Source organism: Thermobia domestica, chromosome 11, assembly GCF_964235325.1.
Source record: "Thermobia domestica chromosome 11, izTheDome1.hap1.1, whole genome shotgun sequence".
Lineage (NCBI taxonomy): Eukaryota > Metazoa > Arthropoda > Insecta > Zygentoma > Lepismatidae > Thermobia > Thermobia domestica.
Genome location: NC_137464.1, coordinates 240526344 through 240550284, shown reverse-complemented (window position 1 = coordinate 240550284; position 23941 = coordinate 240526344). Strand labels below are relative to the sequence as shown.

Here is a 23941-nt window from a genome sequence, read left to right as displayed (position 1 = left end):
GTCTTAAAAGCATTGCAAATTGTGTTCAAAGACAGAAAACCAATTACATTTCGAACAGATAAAGGAAGTGAGTTTACTAATAAAACAATACAGAAGTACTTAGTGGACAGCAAAATAAAACATATTACAACTAAAAATCCTGATATAAAAGCTAGTATTGTAGAACGTTTTAACAGAACTTTAAAAGAAAAAATGTGGAAGTATTTTACAAAGTATCAAACGTATAATTATTTAAATGTATTACCTCTTCTTGTGAAATCATACAATGAAGGTTATCATTCAAGCATAAAGATGTCACCTGCAAATGTTTCTCAAAATAACCTATTACAAGTATGGCATAATCAATATGATAATAAAATAAAGAAGACGAAGAAAAAGAATCCAAATTTCTCAAAACATCTTAAGATTGGTGATACAGTACGAATTAGTAAAACTAAACGTACATTTGATAAAGGATATATGCAAAATTGGACTTGGGAAATATTTAAAGTGAAGAAGATAATACCAAGAGATCCACCTGTTTATGAAATTGAAGATTTAAACAAGGAACCACTGGATGGATTATTTTACAGAGAGGAATTACAACCTGTGACGTTATCAAAGACATTTTACATAGATAAAATCATACGTACAAGAAGAAAAGGCAGCAGAAAAGAATATCTTGTTCATTGGAAAGGATATCCTTCTTCTTTCGATTCCTGGATACCTGCATCATCCGTAAAGAAGATCGAGAAGTACAATGGAACCTGATGGAGATTTTTACGTTACGCTTCCCAGTAATAGTTCTATGGATTATTTTCCTGACAACACCTTAACATCATACACTACGAAACTTCATCAAAGAATGGAATTCCATGAAAAGTGGGAAGTGGCTATTGTTGAAATTCATTATCCTCATTCAATATTAAATATTAATGACGAAAATAATAAAATTTTTTACAAACCTGCAAAAAGTGATGAATGGAAATTTATAACTATTCCTGTACGTTATTACACTGACATATCAGAATTGATAAAGATAATAAATACGTACAACAGATTCACAAATTTACATATTTCTTATACTCGTGAGAGTAATACCTGTTTTATACGACGTCTTCATAAAGACATAGATGTAGACGTTGCATTATCACCAAGTGTTAGTGCGATGTTGGGGTTTGATCCAAGCGTTGATTTAAAGGATATGCAACAAGGCCAAAGCATTCCAAATTTACGTTTAGGACTTCCATCTACAATGTATGTGTATTGTGATATAATTCAATCTGTATTTGTTGGAGATACAGTAGCACCATTATTACGTATCATAAATATGAATCCTGTGAATCATACATTTGGAAGTAGTGTTATAGAAATTTTTAATCCTCCACATTATGTGCCTATAGAGAAGATGCATTTTGAACACATCAAAATAGATATAAGAGATAGTACAGGCTCTCCACTGGCATTCACTTTCGGAACTGTATGCGTTAAACTACATTTTCGACCAGTGCGTCAACATCGACAAATATGAATAATCCATATTTACAATATTATCAAAAACAAGCTCTTTCTGGAACTGGAAACGTTTATGTTGGTTCCCCTTATCAAGTTGGACATGGTATTGGAAGTTTCCTTGGAGGATTATTTCGATCTGTCATGCCACTAGTAAAACAAGGAGCTAAAACAGTAGGAAAGGAATTATTAAAATCTGGAGCAAACGTTATTACTGATGTCATCATCGACAATCAACCTATTAACGAATCCTTTCATCAACGAATGGGTGAAGCGAGATCCGTCTTGCAAGACAAAGCAAAAAATAAACTGAAATCTATGCTAGGATCTGGATATCAACGAAGGAAAAGAAGAATTACACATCATTCCATCTTTAACCCTTCACCATTACACATCATCAAGCGCAGGAAGAAGAAGGAGAAGGGCAAGAGGAAACGTACACAGAAAACAAAGAAAAATCAGTCTTATAAGAAGAGGAAGTTATCACACGATATCTTTGATTAAATCATCACCATTATGGCTTTCTTACATCATCAATCCTGCGAGTGTGTAAAAAGTGAACTAGATATTTTTTCTACAAAACCAACGCAAACCAGTATATTGGATAATCATGTTGTTACATACAAACCAATCAGTTCACTAGCTGATAATGCTCCTATAGAGTTTGTCATCCCAGGAACAAGTGATGAATACATAGATCTACCACATACTCTTCTTTACATCGAAGCTCAAATCGTTAAGCCTGATGGATCAGCATTTGGTGAAAGTGATAAAGCTGTGGCTCCTATTAATGACTTTTTAAATTCTATGTTCAGTGAAGTGGAAGTGTATTTAAATAACAAACTGATTTCATTTCCATCTCATAATCATCCATATCGATCATACATTGAAAAACTGTTAAATTATGATGATTCTGCTAAAAATACTCATCTTCAATGTGCATTCTGGTTTCAAGATACTGCTGGACATATGGATGCAACATCTAGTGGTAATAAAGGATTTCAACAACGTTATGAATTAACAAAAAAAAGTGCAAAATTCGACATGCTTGGACATCTTCATTGTGATATTTTTAATCAAGATAAATTTTTAATCCAAGGAGTAGAATTACGTCTCAAGTTAATTCCTGCAAAGCCAAACTTTTGTCTCATCGCTAGTGATGCGTCTGTTGAGGCTAAAGTGAACATTTTAGACGCTGCTTTACATATTAAAAAGATTAATGTTAGTCCTACAATAAAACTAGCACATAACAAGCTTCTACAATCAACAACAGCCAAATATCCTCTCACAAGAGTACAGATGAAGTCGTTCGTCATTCCAAAGGATCTTCAATCAAAAACAATAGATAATTTATTTATGGGAGTATTACCAACTCGAGTGATTGTGGCGTTTACACAAAATGATGCCTATACAGGAACAATAACTTCAAATCCATTTCATTTCAAACATTTTGACATCAATTTCTTCTCTCTATACATTGATGGAAAACCTGTACCTTCAAAACCATTACAACCAATTTTCGAAAACAACCTCTATGTTTCCTCATATCATACCTTATTCTGTGGATCAGGCATTCACTTTTCCAATCATGGCAACAATATTCCTCGCCTTGACTTTCCTCAAGGATACACTATCTTTGTTTTCGACATTACTCAAGATGGAGAAGCCAGCGCTGTGCAGCATTGGAATCTTATACGTCATGGGTGTGTTCGTCTGGAAGTTCATTTTACGAAGCCTCTACCAGCACCTATCTCCTGCATTGTGTATGGAGAATTCCAATCTCTCTTAGAAGTGGATCATCAGAGGAACATCATCATGGATTTTTAAAGGTACGTTATTTAAATATCATATCATATATGTACATGTCTGCATTTTTATACATGATGTCCTCTACACTAGATTTATTAAATGCTTTGCAAACAAATTCTTTATTTCACAATCATTTCGTTGGCGTATATGCAGCCAATGAATTACCAGCACATGTTCCACTACCTGCAGCTATCATCATAAATACAGATCCCTCGAACAAACTTGGCACACACTGGATTTCCGTATATATTCATACTGATGGCCGTGCCCACTACTTCGATACATTTGGATTTCCTCCATATGTAATGCATCATATTCAATTTCTACGTAGAAATTCCACTTCTTATACATTTAATAATAAACAAATTCAAAGTGTGAAATCATCCCTATGTGGGCATTATTCATATCTTTTCCTATGCTTCAAAGCTAAAGGAAAGTCCTTAAATGAGTTTCATTACACTTTCTCATCAACTCCAGAAAAAAATGATCGTCGTTTGCTGTATTTACTTCTACAGGTAATCATGTCTTCATTCTTCTTCTTCGTTTGTTTTGATTACTTTCTTTTCATATTATTGCAGGTAGCCATTTCTTCTTCTTCTTTATTATAATGTGTTTGTATGTATTATTATTTGTTCATGATTATAGATAAAATAAATTTTAAGTTTGTTTTTCAATTTTTTTTCATTTCAGAGAGTAAAAGATCGTCATCGTGTGTATGGACATCATCTTCAATGTTCAGATTGACTTGTATCTACGTTTCATCACCAACATCAACAGCAGTAGTATCATCAGTGAACAGTATATGGCAGTTGTAAAGTTATCAACACATGGACAATGGAAACAAAATCTAACGTTCTTTTTAAAATGTACTATACTTACCGGCGTTTTAATTGTGTAAATAGTTTCATCAGCAATAAACAATTTGTATTATTTTTTCTCTTTGAAAACAAATGTTTTATTTCTTATTTTCTCCGTTTCCTAATAAATAAATATGTTTTATGATCAGTTATGTAATTAAATACACATATCATAAAACATATTTTTAAGTCATTGAATTAAAGAATTTCATAGTGATTTAAAAAAAAAAAGATTCTAAAACTGATTTTTAATTCAATGATGTAATCATATAACTACATAATAATATTAATGAATTCAAATACTTAATCAGTTATTCTTTCGTAAATTAAATCAAGTATGTGAATTCAATATTATTATTATTATTATGATAGGACTTTTGTTTTTAAAATTTTAATATTAATTATTTGAGTTCCTTTTTTAAAAATTAAAAAAAGTCTTATCATACTTAAGACAAAGTTGTATAATAATAATAATTTCAAATACTAATTTTTATTTTAACATTCATTTCAAGAATTTGAATTCATTATGATTATTATTATTATTATTATACGTATCACTTATAATATACGAGGAAAAAATATGTTAGGATTTTTTTCTTATAAAAAATTTTAAAATCCTAACATATTGAGGTGTATGAAACGAACACAAAACACACACTTTCCACTATATATATATTTTTATTACATTTGATATTACGTTGTTTCGTATACATGAAAAAACAAATCAATTTCTCCTTCTTTATGAAGAGTCGTTCACTTCATTGATACCCTCCGAAGGTTGAGTTTCGGTTTCCCCCCACCATGGCTGTGTCGATACACTATCAAATAAATCAGCCATTATTGAATCTATAAGTTTTTGTTTGCAAAATACTTTCATTTCCAATTTTAATCGTTCACCATCAATGTTCACATCACTGTTCTTATCAAGAGAGACACTTGGAAAACTGATGTTCATACCATTAATAATACTCTGTTCATCTACACAGGTATGGATTCCGGCAAGTCCTCTGCATGTAAGACACTGTAATTGTACATGATTACGAATAGTATCTGTACACAAGTCAAAATATTCACGTAGCACAACACTACAAACTTTACTGTTTTTCACAGCATGTTCAATACACGGTAATATTTCCAAGAAATAAAGCCAATCACTTGAAGATAAGTACACAGTGTTTCGAGGAGCATGAAGTGTTCCTTTCTTCTCTAACATCACTAATTTTTCACCCATTAGTTTTCGTACCACCAGTTCGTTTTTTCGACCAAGAGATTTTATAAATGTAATTTCCACTTGAGAATTTAAATAGTCCGTAACAAATGGGGTTAAATGTACAAGTTTCTCCCACTCTGCCAAATTTAACTCCACTCCAAACACAAGTCCTTTGCCAACACGAATCACTGGTTCAAATGTATCACTATCCAGTCCAATGCAAATTAATTTGGTTTTCATTGAATTAAGTCCATATTCAACATTTAACAAGTACTCTTTTTTGATATCCATAGTTGACGCACAAGCACTCAAAGACATGTTACTCCAGTCGCTGGTCAGTACAGAATAACGACACTATGCATACAGATGACTGCGCATGCATGAAGAGGAGGGGCGAAGAGGAAAATTCATGTTTCATCTTGTTTGTACATGTCACCATACACTTACGATGAGTAAACCAGTTCAGTAAATTCAAGATCGTGCATGTTACGTCCAGATACATTAATCTTCATTCCTTTATATATTAAACAGACATTCCCACTTTGTAAATACGTTAATAATGCACCATTATCTGCTTCCAATTTTTCAGTACAACGTCCAGGTAAAATCACTTTTTCACCTCCTTCAAATGTCACACAGGCCTTCCTACCATATACCGTTGTAATTATCTCACAGTTTACAATACGAAATGGTACTCCAATCTCCAAATCTCGCATTTTTGTAAAGGGTACCATTGATGGCTTATTAAGTTTATCTAATAAACTCATTGACGATGACATCTTTAAAATTTTTGACGTTTCTTCCTTTGCAACAGCTGCTAACAGAATGATCTACACAAGCACATACGTTCCGCTTACGCTCTTCGCAGGAGGGGTGAGGGGTTTGGGGATTCAAATTATTAACCAATAAACGACAAGAACACGAAAATTCATGTTTTATCTTGTTTCTACATCTAGCAGGTGTCCAAGACTATGAGCATAGCAACAGCAAACCAGCATTTTCCCACGGGGCTTCTGTGGTAACCGTAAAAGGCTATGAACATAGCAACTAAAGAGGAGTAGGGGGTAACGGGGGTTCAAATAAACCAAAATTTTCCCACGCGCTTCTGTACTACCCGTAAAAGGCTATGAACATAGCAACTAAAGGCTTGTCGAAACTTGCCTCCCAATTCCAGGAAATGATATCGATTTCTAGGAAAACAAGATAATTTTTTGCTGACTCGGCCTTCTATCGGCACCCACTTCTACTATTGTTCGTACCTAATGTTACTCGCACAATTTAGGACTATAATATTAGCTTCTTCATTTATAAATAGAAACTTTTCTCCATCATAACTTAACTCAACTTCTCTTTCAATCATTTACTGAACAGCCTCTGTAATATTTCTCGGACGCACTGGTGTTTTTTTTTTTTTAATCGAATACAGTATATATCTCCTCTATCCTTATGTGTTAATTCCCCTGTATTTTCTAAATTAGCTCAGTCCTAGCAATTTTATTCGACCCTTCGTTCGGGTATTCCGCTGCTCTTTTCTTACAGATTTACATAACAGAAGAGAAAATATTTTCCATCTGACAACATTGCTTAATTTTTCTGTGCGCAATCCTGTACATAATGACAGCTTGTCAATGCCTTATCAGATAAAACTGATAAAACCGGAAAAGTGTGCGCAATTTCATTGCAGCCGTATTTTTGCATAGCGCACATATTAGTTCCTAACTAAAGTCTTGATCCGACTTCGGTAGGTCCCATAGTCTTGGAGCTAGGGACCTTTAAAGTTCATTTTTTCATGTTTTCGGCAGCCTATAACTCCATAAAGAAGCATTTGTGCACCTAGGTTGGTCTATACTTTTTTTAGTCTTATCTTGATGTCAGGAATCACCTCCCAGATGTTGTCGGTGTTGTTTTGAAACACCCTATGAATATATATATATATATATATATATATATATATATATATATATATATATATATATATATATATATATATATATATATACTCCATTATTCTCAATATATATATTTTGGAGGCCACTGTGGCTCAGTGGTAGAACGCTTTCCAGTCTCGGACTGGGGGGTATAGGGCCACGGTAGGAGCCTCACTTGGAGGGCGCCCATGTAGCATGTAGGAGCCTCACAGAGTTTACTAAGTTTCATCTTTTTTTAAGTCTCGGATTGAAGGGAGGGGGGCTTTTCTTCATAAAGCTGTCAGCTTCATTTACGCGTGGTAATGGGTCCCCAGGGTGGGGACCTGTTCTATTTCTTTATGGGGTTGCAATAACTTGTCAAATGACTAACGGTTGTTTGAGAGGACTTTGCAAAAGTCAGTGTTATTTCGGCATTCATGGGACCCCAATATACATTTAAACAATATGATGCTTCGTATTGTTGAAATATATTCTTACTAGGTCACAAACAAGGGCCCCTAACAGGACTTTATAAATACTGTTAGTTTCATTGCAATAATGTGACGCCAAGACTATATTCAATGCTGGATGCCATGGAACTCGATGCCATAATGAACTACAATGAGTAACTATGCTCCAACACAGCAGACATGTTTTAACTAACTATAAGGGCCGGAAAAGTTTTATTTTGGGAAATGACTATTCTCAAACATGTCTTTGAATGAACAAAAAATTATCAAAATCCGAGATCATGAATTTTTCATCATTGGTTGATTTGAAATAGAATGACTCTTGCCTTAATCATTGTCTCCCTTCGCCTAAAAGACATAACCGTTGAACGTTAAAATGAAAGATTTTACTTCATTTTCAATAGGACGTAGCGTGTTGTAGTATTGTTCCCGTTCAATTTTGGACCACTCTAACAAAAGATCTTGGTACGACCTGCTTTAGGGCATAACCGTGGGACGTAAATCTCAAAATTCTTTCATTTCGGTAATTTATTATATCAGCTTTGCCTATTATGCATTATAACTAAATAATTAACTAATCGCGGAGCAAAGTAAAGCAATTTTATTGTAAAACTAATATCTTGTAATAGTTTCGACAACTAAACATTTGGCTTTGTCAGACACTATCTGATAGTGATAGACAGTATTTCTTCCTGACATTTTTTGAGAGATGACTGCTCTCACCCCTGGAGCTCTGAGAATGCCCTCGGAGGATAATGCAATAATAAATAGAATAGCACCGTGTGAAAATAATATGTGCCCTTCCGAATACTAAATACGAATACTCGTATGTCCACCCGGAACATATTTTCTAAAAGAAACACTGGTGATAGTGTGTAATGAAGCAAAATGTTTAGTTGGCGAAATTGTCACAAGATATTAGTTTTTAAATAAAATTCATTTGCTTCACTTGACGATTAGTTCATTATTTAATCGTTCATTTCATTTTTCAAATCTTGAGAAATTCATTTACCATAGGTACTTTTGGTATGTGTGATCGCGTATTCGATTTCCAATAGGATATATATTTCGAATTTCTTATCGTGTCCTTTAGTCCGTAGGATACAATATTTTAGTGTGTCTTTTCTGTACTGCTTTTTGTGGTCTACCAGATTGGAAACCCTCTCTTGTCTTTGGAAGCAGTCCTGGATTCGATTCCCGGTGGGGACACTCGATCGAAAAAAATTTCAAAGCTTTTTCAGGCCACCTCAAGGACGTTATAAAATAGAGAATCTGCTCATACGTATCTTCAACATATGAACTCAATGAAGCCAAAAAAAAAAAAAAAAAATAACCGAGCATCGCCTGAGCTGGCACGTCTGATTGGCTACTCTCGTTTCCGCCATGATTGTTGGCTCGAAACATTGCGATCTTAGTGGCGCGGAGTGGGCAGAGTAGGTGTGGCGAAACTGTGACGTATGGCTTCACGATTTTATTGTATGGGCAGATCCTCTATTTTATAACATCTTTGGGCCACCTATCCTGAATGAGATTTCCCTTATTCATACAAGGCTAATGCCGGGATGGTACATACTATATAGGTCCCAGGCCGCTTCCTTCCTTCCCCAATCTTTTCTTCCTTCCTGTTCCACGGATAGTGTGATCACCCAGGAACGTCATTCTTCATACGTGACTGGCTAACACGGCCATAGATGCCGAAAGCCCAGAAATCTAATTCTTAACCCTAATCCTGATTGGAAACCGTATTCTACAGCAGGGTTTCTCAACCTGGGGACGCAAAGATAAACGGAAGAGATAAATAGGATTAGTATCTAATACCGGAAAATATTTTTAAATATTATTTTGAATTTTATTCTGACAGGCATATTTTTATTTTTACACATACTGTTAAGAACAACAAAAAATTGGTCTGCTAAACATTTTCAACAGGTGCAGAGTTGTTTGAAAATCAATTTAAATGAAAGAGGTAGGATATGAAAGTAATAAGAACTGCATATTGAAATACCAGAAAAATACAAATGCAACAAAACCTGCATATTGAAATATACTTAAAATTGAAATCTAATGAGATACATATATATGTGAGCGAATAGTCTTTTTCCCAACAAGCTGGTCACAATGAAGGTAGATTTTTGGTGTGGAATTTTATTTGTTTCCTAAATTTTAAATGGAAACAAGTTGCTTTTAATAGTTTTTGGTAATATTGAACACATACACAACAATGTACCAAATTCACAACAATAGGAAGTAACTCAAAGTGGTGGCTTCTCGAAAATTAACATAGTGTCTACTCAATAACTTTTTAAACAACTGGCCAAGTTTTTTGTTAACCAAGATTAGAAATAACTTTTTTTTTTTTATCATATGATCCAAAATTAAGAGAGTTATGAAGTTTTAAAGTTTTCAAACGCCCTCCATTTTGAAACAGTATGACGGATCGAATTCGATATTTGTAATATGAATGGACTGACCAAATTTGGTTTTAATCAATTCGCTTTTAGGGAAGTTACTCTATCCACTAGATACGAGAAATGGATTCTCCTATTATAGAAATAGATGGATATTGTGAGATATCCGCAATAGATATATTAAAAATCCCACACAAGCTTATTACAAGCCGGAAATTATAAGGGGATCGCTGGCAAGAGGATGTGATAAATGGGGTCGTGATAGGAATTAGTTTGAGAACCACTGGTCTATAGAAATAAGAGGGTGATCAATAGCTAAAATAAATAAAGCAAATACAAATGTTTCCTTTGCATAAGTCATTCAACCAAAAGAAGCATGAAACTTACCTTTCAATGAGAGGCCTGTTGTCTTCTCCTAGATATTGAAACCCGTGCAGGCTGGAGTGTCCACAATACTCTTTGAAGTGCTTCCATCCTGAAGACAAAAGGTTTCGGGATGTTGGTCTTCTGGTAAAGGACTTCCTAACTACAACTTCTTTATCAGGTGAATCAAAATCATCAATTTCAAGCCGAACAACTGCAGAATCACTTGTCGGTAACATAATAACTTACGACGTTCTAGAAGCAAAATAAGAAATTTTGGCTTTAGGTTCATGAAACAGTATGTGTTGTAGCAAGATACTGTCGCAAATATAGCTGTTGTGACATCCGATGCTACTAGTCAAGTATATTGTCATATCTTGCGATCAGAGCGCGTGAGTAGATACAGTAGATAACCCTCTGCGTGTTTACGTAGTTTGTCGTTCATGCAAATGCCGTTCTCGTTATATGTATAATGAGCACAAGTATACACATGCTATTAAATTTCTACTCAAACCATCTAGAACTACTGAATACTGCTTTTGTAATCGTTCAATAACGTTTATTATACTACGTTTATTAAAAATATACTGCACACAAAAGACCGTAATTGACGAGGATTGGTCGATCTTCTTTTTATGAAATTCGGTTTACCAAAACTTCCTTATATATTTACTAGAGATGGCCGAAATTTTCCGGAATTTGGGAAAATTCCGGTATTAGGGAAAATTCCGGATTTTTTCTCAATTCCGGAAATTTTCCAATTTTACTTTTCGGATTCCAGAAAGTAAAAATTCCGGAATTGGCCATCCCTAATATTTATCCTGTCTATTGGTCTGTGTCAATCCATCCAGATTACAAAAAGGTCTCAAGAACTACTTGGATAAATTTAGCATAGATAAATTTTACAGCATAAATTTTGGCCATACGTTGACAATAAAAAGTTACGAATCAAGGTGGTGATCAAATACACCGGAAGTGGTAGCAGTCAACCATTTCCGGTTTTAACGTTGATCATTATAGAGCAAAAATCTCTCTAATCTCTCTACTAAAATCGGAAGTAGAAAATGTACTACCACTTCCAGTTTCAATATTAGTTGAGAAGATATTATGCCATACAAACCAAACTCCTTCACTGGGTGTACACGTGACAATACTTCTTGATTCAACTTTCAATCTGTTATAATATAACTATGGAAAACCTTGTAGAGGATTTGTCTGTCTGTGTCTGTCATCAGCAGGGGTGGATCCAGGACGGACTTCTGGGGGGGCGGTGGGTTGTAATACTGCTACTTAGAGCTACTTTTAAGAGCGTCAAAAAATAAACTATATATTTTATTTATATATAAAATAAAAAGTTTCCTCTTCTGGGGGGGATCTGCCCCTGGTCATCAGTAGGTATCGGAGCAATTACTATAAGACTGAGTGTCACAAGAATCCATCTGAAACCTCTCTACCACTTGTAACCTACATATACATAATTAAATATTGCAGTCCCAGTTCGTTTAAAATTACTTTAATAACCACCAAAAACTTACTACGATAATTATTTCAGTAAATTAAACTATTTTTGTTGCTTTAAAAGTCTGTATTTCTTAATACTTATCATTCATTTCGCAGAAATTAAAAATACATTTCAATCAACTACGGCTTCCATACTTATATATCTTTAACTGCATAAATAAAACAAGTTTAAACAAGTCTGGCCACAACATTTGTTATCATAAGGTACGGACTATTAAACTTGTTGCCCTATAACTAAATATACCAGCGTTTCCCAACCGGTGTGCCGCGGCAAACTGGTGTGCCCGAATGGGCCGCTGGTGTGCCGCGAGGAAATCGAAACAAATTATTAATTCTATAGGAACCAAATTCCAAGATATAGGGGAAAATGTATATTTGCATTTCACATTACTATGAACCTATACTCTACTACAAATCTACAATTTTAAGTTTCATACTGTGTTACTTTTCTGTACATTTTTAATGTTAAAAAACGTATTTATCATTGTCATGACCATTATTGCTTCTTTATTGTTGCAGACTATTTCGTAACTTGAAATTTTAACATATCATTCAATAAATTCAACAAAACAAACATGCATATAAATTACGTACATTTGTGTTTTAAAAGTATAGGAGCTTTGTTTATTTGTTCGTTATTTACTGATCTTCCCTTTTAGTGAAAGGTTAGATACAGTTTTCGAAAGAGAAAGTGGATTTTTAAAAACCCGAGTCCTACATTTCATTACAATTGTTTTCTATTTTAAAATTAGAATGAAAAATAAGCATAATGATTTACCACGGGGCAAAATCAGTGATCGAGCTTTCCTTTTCTGTGTAAGAAGGAAATCAGTAATCACATAAAAATACCACGGTATTTTATATTTACAAATATTAATAGTAATAATTATATATATATATATATATATATATATATATATATATATATATATATATATATATATATATATATATATATATATATATATATATATATATATATATATATATATATATATATATGGGTGTGCCGCGAGAATTCAAGTTACAACTGTAGTGTGCCGCACCTTCAAAAAGGTTGGGAAACGCTGAATTTTACATTTTACATTTTATAATGTGGAAGAAAATTCATATATTTACAAAAAAAAAAAAAACAATAGTACAAGTTTCAAAGCATAAATTGAAAAAAAAAATTAAAGTTTGAGAGTCAATGAGAATTTTAGTTATTACCTCATAACAATAGTCATGGGTGCCCGAGAACTGACGTTTTTTCTTTGTTTCATCTAGAAGTTATTAGAGTCCTTTCATATCTCGGGAAGTTCACAAAAAGGGTATAATATAAAAACATGTAAACCATATTTATTATTAGAATATACTATGTAATCACTTTTATATCTTTAAACGTTCATAAATGCTCTTTCTTGTGTTCGTACAATCTTTTATCAATTTTTAATTTTTATACTACTACAATAAACCAAGTCCTAAGTCTTGGGTAAAGTAGTGTTATCCACGAGATTCAAGGTATTTCTCATCTCGTCTCAAATTTGAAAACGTTTGTCTTGTCAAAAACGTTTTCGAGATGAAATAATACATTTTTCGTCTTCTCTATACAATACTACTTAAAAACTGAACCATATAATGTTTTCAAATTTTAAGTCTTTCTTTCCCACCTGGAATTGAATGTTCTACTAAAAGCACGCGTAAAGACTAGACTAACCAGAAGGACTATGTCAATATTGCCAAATGATTGGTCAGCGGAAAGGTAAGGCCAGCGGCGCAAATCTGTCTTCAAGATTGGGGGACGGGTAAGACTGCAATGTAGGCATATATATATATAAAGATGGGTTGCCACGTTAGAACTTGTAGCTGTCATAAAAAAAAAAATCTTGAAACCCTACCATATTTCACCGTGTACACATAGTCTTGAAAGGTCATAAAACATTTTTTTCCATCTTGCAAGGAGTCGAACAGTGTCCAACTTTCTGGGACGTCTTGCTTGCTACCCGCTATCGCCCTCCCGCTGACATAAAGGAAAAACCAGTTTTACCGCTTCCGAAACAACGGATTCTTTTGGACAGGGAGGGGGAGTGCGCCAAAATACACGTTTTAAATGAGGAGGTTAATTGTTTGTCCACTAGACTGCAGTGCTGCATGGGTGGTGATACCTTTCTTGCTTACAAGAAGTTGTAAAATCTAAACAGTAGATAGAAAGATCGGGTAGCAAGGTCTTTTTTTATGACAGCTACAAGATTCATGTAAAGTGGAAACGTGGCTTAATATAAGCGATGTTCAAAATATTTATGAAGTTGAAAAACAATGCTGCGGTGGATCAGGAGAGCAGAATTATCTTCAACACTGAGAGGCGGACAGATTTGAGGCTTATTCTTGGGGGGACACTAATTTCATCTCACTTTCCTTTGTGGCAATCAGACACAAATCATCACCTTTCTCTTCAAAAAAAAAAAATCAAATCGGATTATTGGGAGGGACAGTTCCCCCAGTTCCAAGATTGGGGGGACATGTCCCACTCATCCCCCCGGGATTTGCGCCAGTGGGTAACGCACTCCAGAAAATACCGAGAAGCCAACGAAAACTTACCAACAACTTAAGAATGATACAGTGACGGCTCGTGACTAAATACAGCATGACTCGTGCAACTCAAAATAAATAACCATTTTCTTGGAGGCTTCCAAAGTATATGATCTTTTCATGATTTGCATAACTAATAGGCAATTGCCATGTATTGAGTTGTAGAAAAATTGATGTAAGATTTCGGGTACTTTCCTTTGGCACATTCTTGCGGCCATAAAAGATACTGTCTGTATACTAGTATGTTATATACAATTCGAAATCTTATGTCCTGCACTTCCTAGCGTTATAGACCATAAAAAATATCTCTGTACTTTTGTCTATTTTCAGGCTCAAAGATAGGATGTCAAAATAGAGTTTTCGCAAAACAAGCGCCTAACCGCTCGAGATATCAATGAACTGTGAACAGTGAAAGCGAATATATAATACGAAGTTAGTTTCGAAAACTCTATTCTGATGATGTATGTTTGGAAGATAAGAAGATGAAGGACATTGTTAGCTTTTGTAACGCTATTTCAACTGTAGAAGCGCAAGAGCTACATTCTTGAGCGAAGCTTGAACATGGCATCCTAATCATCGTAACGGTGCTTGTACTTTCCAAACTCCAACTCCGAGCAAGTAAGACATACGAGTCAGCATTGAGAATCACAATGTAGGAGAATCACCGATATCAGTACATATGTTAACATGGGAATGGTTAATTTTATGTGATAAGTGCCTATTTGATTAGAAAAAAAAATAGCTAAATAGAAAACGTTTTTAAAAAGAAAATATTAATGGCTCACAGATTCAGCCCCGTCAAGATAAGCCCGCCAATGTAATGATAATATTTGTAATATCCTCTATTGATGGGATAAATATATTATTATTATTATTATTATTATTATTATTTATTATTATTATTATTATTATTATTATTATTATTATTATTATTATTATTATTAATATTATTATTATTATTATTATTATTATTATTATTATTATTATTATTATTATTATTATAGAGAAGAAGATGATGATGATGAACCATAATTCTTCCAATTAGTATTTGACACTGGGTCTCTGAATCCTATTGGAAAACCTATGTTTCATTCTCTGTAATGATGTTCTGCAGAAAATTTGGCTCCCTTTCTCTAGCGGGGGTACTAAACGTACTCAAAACTTCAGTTCCTTTAAATTTTCCGTTCTTATTTGACGAGGAGTATTCTTATTCATATCCAGGAGGTCTGATACCCTAACAGGACAATTACATAGCAGGCATATGCCTATCATGTTCCCTCAGGTACATGGGAATGTGTCCAGTATGTGTCTTATTTACCTCTGAAAGAAATCACATCGATAGCAAGTGGTAGTCACAGTCTATGTCCGCCTCTAGGCACATGCCTGACATGTATCCGGGGAACGTGCCTAGTATGTTCTAGGTATGTTCCCTATGCCGTAAGCGTCAATGAACCAGAAGTTTACTCCCCCAAAATATGTTAAATCGCCTATATGCGTAATGTTTTTACATTAAGGTGAGTCTAAACAACACTTTAAACAAGTAAAAGAAATGTACCCCAGTGTGGGTGCTAAACCACCAACCTTTGGATTAGTAGCCGCGTGCTCTTCCGACTTGGCCACGGAGGCGATGAAGAGAAGGTCGCTTGTAGAGAGATAAATTATTGAAGGCTTTTGAATTTGGCTAATCAGAGTGCTCTTTTAACCACGTATATTCGACGATAGCCGTTTGGGATCAGATAAAATCTGCTCGTCATGTAATTTTATAACAAAATGACGAGTGTCTATTTACTTTATTTCATGATTCTTCCATATTCACTTTCAAATGATCGCGACAGTTGCCATCTAATAAAGTTGATGCCTTTGTTGCTTCTAGTACACAATCGCTTAGAAAAAGAAGCAACAAATGCATCAATTGTGGGAGATGAATTTAGAACGCCTAAATGGCCATGTCTAGTACATCTTGTGCTGTTAGGATATCTGAAACAGTATGTACCTAAAGGACGTACCTAGAACATGACAGATATATGTCCCAAGTGACGACACAAAACAAATGACTGTTAGAGTGCGAAACTGAGCCAGGTATATAAATGCTATATATATTTGTGGTACATAGTTGCAAATATCAATTAGATGTAACAAGTACCTCAAATGTACATACTTAGCACATGGATATTATATGTGCCAAGTGTCGGGTACCTAAAAGGTATCTGGGACACCTAAATGGTACATGCCTAGCACGTCTTGTGCTGCTAGGGCGTTGGCCTGCTGTCTGAGCTATTAGGGTTGTTACCTTTTTTATATTTTATTTATTTTTGTAATTATTATTTTTCATTAAATATTTTAAACTATATTACATTTATTTTATATTTTTAAAAAAGAAGAGGTAAACATAAAATCACTTGATTTTGTTGTTGTTTTTCTCAACTAAATATTGTCAAAATACAGGGTGTTCCACTCGTAAGAGGAACAGGGGAAAATGTTATAAAAATCTTAATAAAAGTGGGTATTAAACCAAATTTGTAGATAATATTCCTTTATGGTTGAGAAATGAAGGTATATTACAGGGGGTGCTGCAAGTGGCTTCCTTCTACCAGTATACACAGTTCAACACGGCACTGCATGTTCGTAATCGTAAGTGTTGCTGCCAGAGTATTGGGCGTGACTGCCTGGATTTCACGGTAATTGTTCTCACGTAACTCATCGATGGTGCGTGGTTTGTTCTTGTACACATTACCTTTAAGGTGACCCTACAAAAAAAAAAAAAAAGTCAGGCGTAAAGTCATGTGACCTTTGAGGTCATAATCCTTTGTAAATCACTCTATCAGGGGAAAACGATTGCACCGCAGACATACTTGCTTTAAACGTGTGGCATGTTGCCCCATCTTGCTGGTGCCAGCCAAGTGTCAGTTCCTCGTCATCCAACTGGTTCACAAATTCATGGAACAATACCTGATACACTTCACCAGTGACAGTAGTGTAAAAAAAAAAAAAAAAAAAAAGGCCTGATGACGTACTGCTGTGATTATGCACAGAACACGCCTACCTTCTGTGAATGAAGGGTTCCTCAACGACTGCGTACTGGTTGGCAGTACTCCATAAACGTATGTTTTGTGAGTTCACATTTCCTAATATGTCTTAAAGGAACCGCTTATCCAATACTGTTTAACAAGAAACACGCGCTTTTCTACAGAATATCAATACACGAACAGTACGCAAGACTACACTGAAATACGAAACACATATATAGCTCGCGGAATCTTATTGTTGTCACATTTCGCAGATGTACAATGCTGCCATGTAGACGAGTTATGTGAGAACATCCGCCGTGAAATCTAGACGATCACGCCCATATACAAATTTGGTTTCATACCCACTTTTATTAAGATTTTTATAACACTTTTCTCGGGACCTCTTACGACTGGAACACCCTGTACAATAAAATATAGCATAAAATATAAATATAATTTAAAAACAATACTTACAATTCTGATTAAGGCCTTTTTTGAAGATTATATTTTCCTTTAGCAGTGCTTCGGTGTAATGCTAAATCATCTCACCTTTCGCAGACCACAGTTGCATATCGCACTTTGTCCACACATACACACACATATGTGTATATGCAGATCTTTCCCTTGAGTTTTTTCTTCATTTTTGTTTTCAACATGGTAATATTTTGCGTGACATCCAAAGCTCAGTTAGGTCGCACGAACACGCCCTCTCTACTTGACATTATGCCATAGTCATCACCAGCTTTCTGGATCTGCCCCCTTGATAATTCTCATTCCTGGTTGAAAGAGGCGCGTTCTAATCTTGTTAAATTCTCTTAATGATGCGTGAATGTGCACATACGTAAAGAGCAATCAATAACAACACGTAACTCGTGACATGAGAGAAGCACAAAAGAAAGACACAATAGCAGAAATAATTATAAAGTTAAGCCTTTTCTGTGGTTACACGTGAAACTAAACACTCCATTATTTAAATACATACATGTGGAATGTTCAGATCTGCTTTACATTTTGTACATAAATTTCATTCCAAAATTCTACAATGTTGTTACCGTTCAACTGAAAGAAATTTGCGAAGAGATGAGACATAACAGAGACATATGAAGCAAGATATATTATACCATCGAAAAATCTCATGAGTTGTGCAAAATGATATCAATCAGAGTTGCCAACGTCACAGAACGAAATGGTCGTTCTGTCGAAAAGTAAATATAAAGAATATGGTCAACTTGGCAATGCGTCTGTATCAGCTGATAACAATATTGAAAATATTGATAGAGTTTGAGTCTGTGATTATCATCGGTCGATATTAGTGTTGATTAGTTACAAGATGAAAAATTGCTTTTGGTCATTGTCATTATAGAGTTGAGATGATTTAGAGTTTAACGTCCCTTTCAGCAGCGAGGCTACATGAGACGGGACCTACTAATTAACGTGAAACCCGAACCACATAAGTTCCCGCCAGGAATCGAACCCGGGTCTCCTATGCCAAAGGCGCGTACGCTAACCATTTAGCCACGGAGGAGTTCTTATCATTATAGAGTTATACTCTTAAATAAAAGGAATTTCTATTGGAGATGATATCTGTTGTTATTTATATTAATGTTCTAGTCTGGAATTAAAACCTTAATCAACACTACAGTAATCAAGGATCTTATAAAATAGAGGATCTGCCCTTGCAACAAAATCTTGAAGCCATACGTCAGTTTCACCATCTCTACTCTGCCCACTCCGCCCAATAGGATCGCAATGTTTTGAGCCAACAATCATGGCGGAAACGAAAGTAGCCAATCAGACGATGGCGAAAACGAGAGTAGCCAATCAGACGCGTCTATGCTCGGTTGTTTTTTGGCTTCATCGATTTAATAGGATGAAGATACATATGGGCAGATCCTCTATTTATAACATCCTTGACAGTAATATCGACTGATGATAATCACAGACTCAATCATCACATATTTTCAATATTATCAACTGATACAGACCCATCGCCAAGTTGATCATATTCTTTATGATTACTTTTCAACATCATCTTTAAAATTGTCGTATGTTACAAAAAAAAATATTGTATATTCGTTATACACGTGATAACAAACAAGTATACTACTACTACTGCTAATAGCATAATATAATCTTCTAATATAAATAAAATAAAGAGTTTGTGTGTTTGTCTGTCTGTCTGTGTGCGGCCTGAGGACCAGACGAGTGGAGCGAGAGTTACCAAATTTTGGTCAAGTGTACCTTGGCCCGGGCCCCAGATCAAGACGAAGCCCTTTTTTCAAATTTCGAACCAGGGGGTCTCAGGGTGGTGTTTACGGAACCGGCTTGGGAACAAGACAAATTGACCGAGAGTAACCAAATTTTAGTGACGAATACCTTGGTCCAGGCTCTAGACCAAAGTTAAACTTTTTTGTCAAAATTCGAACCAGGGGGTCTCAGGGGGGCGTTTGGCGGGACACGTAAAAGTAGTAGAAAATGACCAATATTAGTGTCGAATTCATAGTTTTCGCGGTTGCTGAAATCAATGGTCAAACTCCGATCGCGTTAACTTCCAAATTTACGCTATTCGGCTCCGGGACGGGGGTCACCGGGAGGGGTGAGATACCTAGACATATAAAAGTAATCCAAAATGACCGATATTAGTGTCAAATCCATAGTTTTCGTGGTCGCTGAAATCAATGGTGACACTTCCATCAGCGATGACTTGCAAATTTAGTTACAATTGAGACCTATTCCGGAAGAAGGACACATAGGCCTGTGTGCCCTTTTTCCGGAAATCATTTAAGACGAACCGCCATGTTATATTGTAGTGCTGTGAAAATTTCATCTCGATATCTTTATTTTTGGCAGCGTGGCAATATTGTTTTTGTAAACATTTGCACAGCTGACATTCAGACTCTAGCAGCTTTTATTGCTGTGCTCCTTTGCAATATTATTAACCTACAAATCTTGAAATAGTTTAAAATGGAGACTGAAAATAAGCCTGTATATAAGAAGAATAGTTTATAGTAACACGAATTTGAAACGTGAAGAATAACAAAAACTAAAAGGGTTCGTGGTGAAAAATACTTCAATTCAAATAAAAATGAAGTACCAGTTAAACTGTTGTCCTTGGTCACTCAGTGTTGTAAAAAGAAGTGCTATGAGAAATTTCCCCTTCAAACTCAGTGCATTTTGTATGATTCCTTTTTTAGTAGCAAAGAAACATCTCTTCAAAAGTCGTTGCTGGCATCGTGCATAAGTAAATGAAGAAAACAAAATTTGCTCGTGAGCAAAAGAAACCACGGCCCTATACATGGCTGTATTGTGTAATGCGCACGAGACAAGATTTATGGCTGTCTCGTCTCGAAAATGTGCTGTAAAAGTGATGGCTCGACTCGAAAAATGTATATTTCTCTATTGGAAGAGCCGTGTCTCGACTCGAATTTTGTCAGGAAAATCCTGTCTCGTGCGCATCCCTAATTGTGTTAAGGATGGTGGAATGGTTACTGTGGTATGTCAGAAATTGACAGATATTTACCCTAAGCCGATCCCTTTTATTGAAGTTAGCGAACAGAAACAGAAAGATGTTCGGTTCTTAATGAAGTTCTTGTCAGCTGAAGACAGCGACTGAATTTAATTTATATTGAATGAGTACGAATCCATAACGCATTTATTACCATGAGTAATAACTTATTTTATTTAGAATAAAGATATTATTCTGATGCATTAATAGTTTGCAATTTCTTCAATCAACAAGGATTTTCGAAGAAAGGGCACGTAACATTTTATACAAATATATTTATAAATATATTAAATAGTATACATTTTTTCATTTAATACAAGCTATGCATTAGTTAAAATAGATCTTTTATAATAAAAAAAAACATGTAATAGGTATTTGCAAGCTTATGTTATTGTTATATACTCTCATAAAATCTTTAAGGTTCTTTTCCTCCATTCACGAAAATGGTCTATGTGCTCTTCTTCCGGAATAGGCCTCAATTGAATGCGGGCCGGAAGTCAGCGGGGGAGGGGGATACCGAGACATGTGAAAAAAAATAGCCCAAAATGACCGATATTAATATCAAATCCATAGTTTTCGCGGTCGCTGAGATCAATGGTGATACTCCCACAGGCGCTGACTTCCAAATACAGCCCCCGTGCGAAGCATGGGTATATTCAACTAGTATATAATAAACTTATCTAGTAATCTTCAGTTTTGAACTCAAAATCAGTGTCACTGTCCTTATCATTTCTTTAAAAAATTCTTGTTAACACTAATTACTCTGAAAACAACATTGCTTCTACCCAATTATAAACTTAATTGAACTTAAGGAACAGATGTATGGTTTTCATTTGCCAATTCTCAAATCGTTATTGATTTATTTTAGCTCGAGTGACTGTTAAAATTCCAAGTGTGTGTATTTTATAATTATTTAATGCATATCTATAGAGCGTCCCACTCTTAGATTGCAGTACAGAGTAAGTGGAGCGCGCTGTTGTCACATTTCTTCCGCCGTATGTTTTCTTTCGAAGAAAAAACAAGAAAGACAGAAAGAGTGATGAGTCTGTAAATAAATCCTTCTTAAATTCATATATTTTCAACTCTTTTGTCATTCCAATCGCGCAAATTCATTTAGAACGGCGAATTGGAGGGTACGAAATAACAGTCTACAATTGTGTGTTAGAAGTTTTTTTTTTTTTTTAATGATGGTTTATAAATCGTTGCAATAAAATTTTGATGGAAGCAATACGAAATCAAGAGAACATATGAAACTAATAGAAAACATATGATTGAAATAAATGGAAGGCTAAACAGTTCTAAACACAAATTTCCTGCACCGATTGTGCGGCAAACTAAGGAATAGCAATGGGTAAGATACTCCTACTGAAGTTGGATAAGAGTGAAAACTGGAGTAGGGTGATAGTGATAAGTGACGAGAAAATGTGACGTACGAGAACGCTCATTCGTCTGTGTACGCAAAATATCCGCTAATCCAATTCCGTTTGTCAAACAAGTTACATCATAAAGTATATTGTAAAGGCGGCTTCTCCCCTCTTCCGATGTTTAAGACTGTATCATGAAGGACGTGCTAGAGGGTATGGTGACAGGAAAAAGAGGGAGGGGACGAAAAGAGACTACAATTACTGGACGATATCAAAATAGAAAAATCATGCGTGAAGACGAAGAAGTTAACCGAAGACCGTGGATCATGGAAGCTTCTGAGTTGCAGCAAGTGGTCTGCCAATAAAATATGATGATGACAAATGCAATGGTGAATAGGAACTGAACCTCCCTAGTTTCTATACTCACTTCTGACACCTCAGACACACAATATCAGTCTGGAAACAGGAGAAGAATGAAAATAAAGCCCATTATATCCGTTCTAAACAAACGCGAAAGTTGAGACTTTAAGTCACGTATAGTGACAGCCAACAAGATACAAATCATTGGGCGAGGAAACAAAACCAAACAGAATTATAAAAATCTGCTTCCTAAAGAAGCATGGGGGGGGGGAGAATAAAGAGGCCTTTCATTCTGCTTTGTGAGCTCATAAAGTTATTTGTTATGAACGCATTTGTCATTTTCATCTGTGTATTCAAAGTAAATAAGAGAAGTGGAATTGCAAACGAAACCAACTTTTATTGTCAAAATTGTCAGCATCTAAAACAGCATTAAGGACTACATGCGAACCATAAATGAATCAATCACATAAACTAATACATTTTTATCACCAGGAATGAAAGGATTTATTATTAATAGATATTTGTCATTATCTATCTATCTATCTATCTATCTATCTATCTATCTATCTATCTATCTATCTATCTATCTATATATATATATATATATATATATATATATATATTTGTGTGTGTGTGTGTTTGTCTGTGTGTGTCTGTGTGTGTGCGTGCTTGCGTGCGTAGAACTTAAGGAAAACAAGCGAAGTAAGTAGTGGAACGTAAGATTGAGTGGAGTTGACGCAATGTTTATCGTAGGTGAGGTCCAGGATTCGATTTTGCGAATATGCTTCCGTTAAGCAGTAGATTCGTTCTCGCAAAGCATCAACAGTAAACACTCATCGGTATAGCACAATACTCTACATCAGTAACTTTAAAACAAACATTATAAGGAAAATAGCATCTGCAAGATTTATCACTGCTTTTCTTGTGGTCAGATGCGCGCGCTTCGGAAAGTGACTCTTAACACTAAAAGTCATAAAATCTAAATAAAAAAGGATATCGACCTGCAATTTGTTTTAAAAATAACTTCAATCCTTTCTTAATATTTTTCTCGCTTTGCACCCCCATCTAAGCTGAAAAATAAAAAAGTTTCTCACTAGTCA

At 35.0% G+C, this 23941-nt stretch overlaps 1 protein-coding gene across 1 annotated transcript in view; it reads right to left on the bottom strand.

Moving 5' to 3' along the window:
- LOC145664855 (pickpocket protein 28-like) overlaps positions 1-23941 on the bottom strand; it is a 102348-nt gene that overhangs the window by 70969 nt on the left and 7438 nt on the right. Inside the window, exon 2 of the mRNA XM_081731878.1 lies at positions 10540-10770. Within this exon, the coding sequence (XP_081588004.1) occupies positions 10540-10754 (215 nt within the window). The 5' untranslated portion in view covers positions 10755-10770. The remainder of the gene's footprint in view (positions 1-10539; positions 10771-23941) is intronic.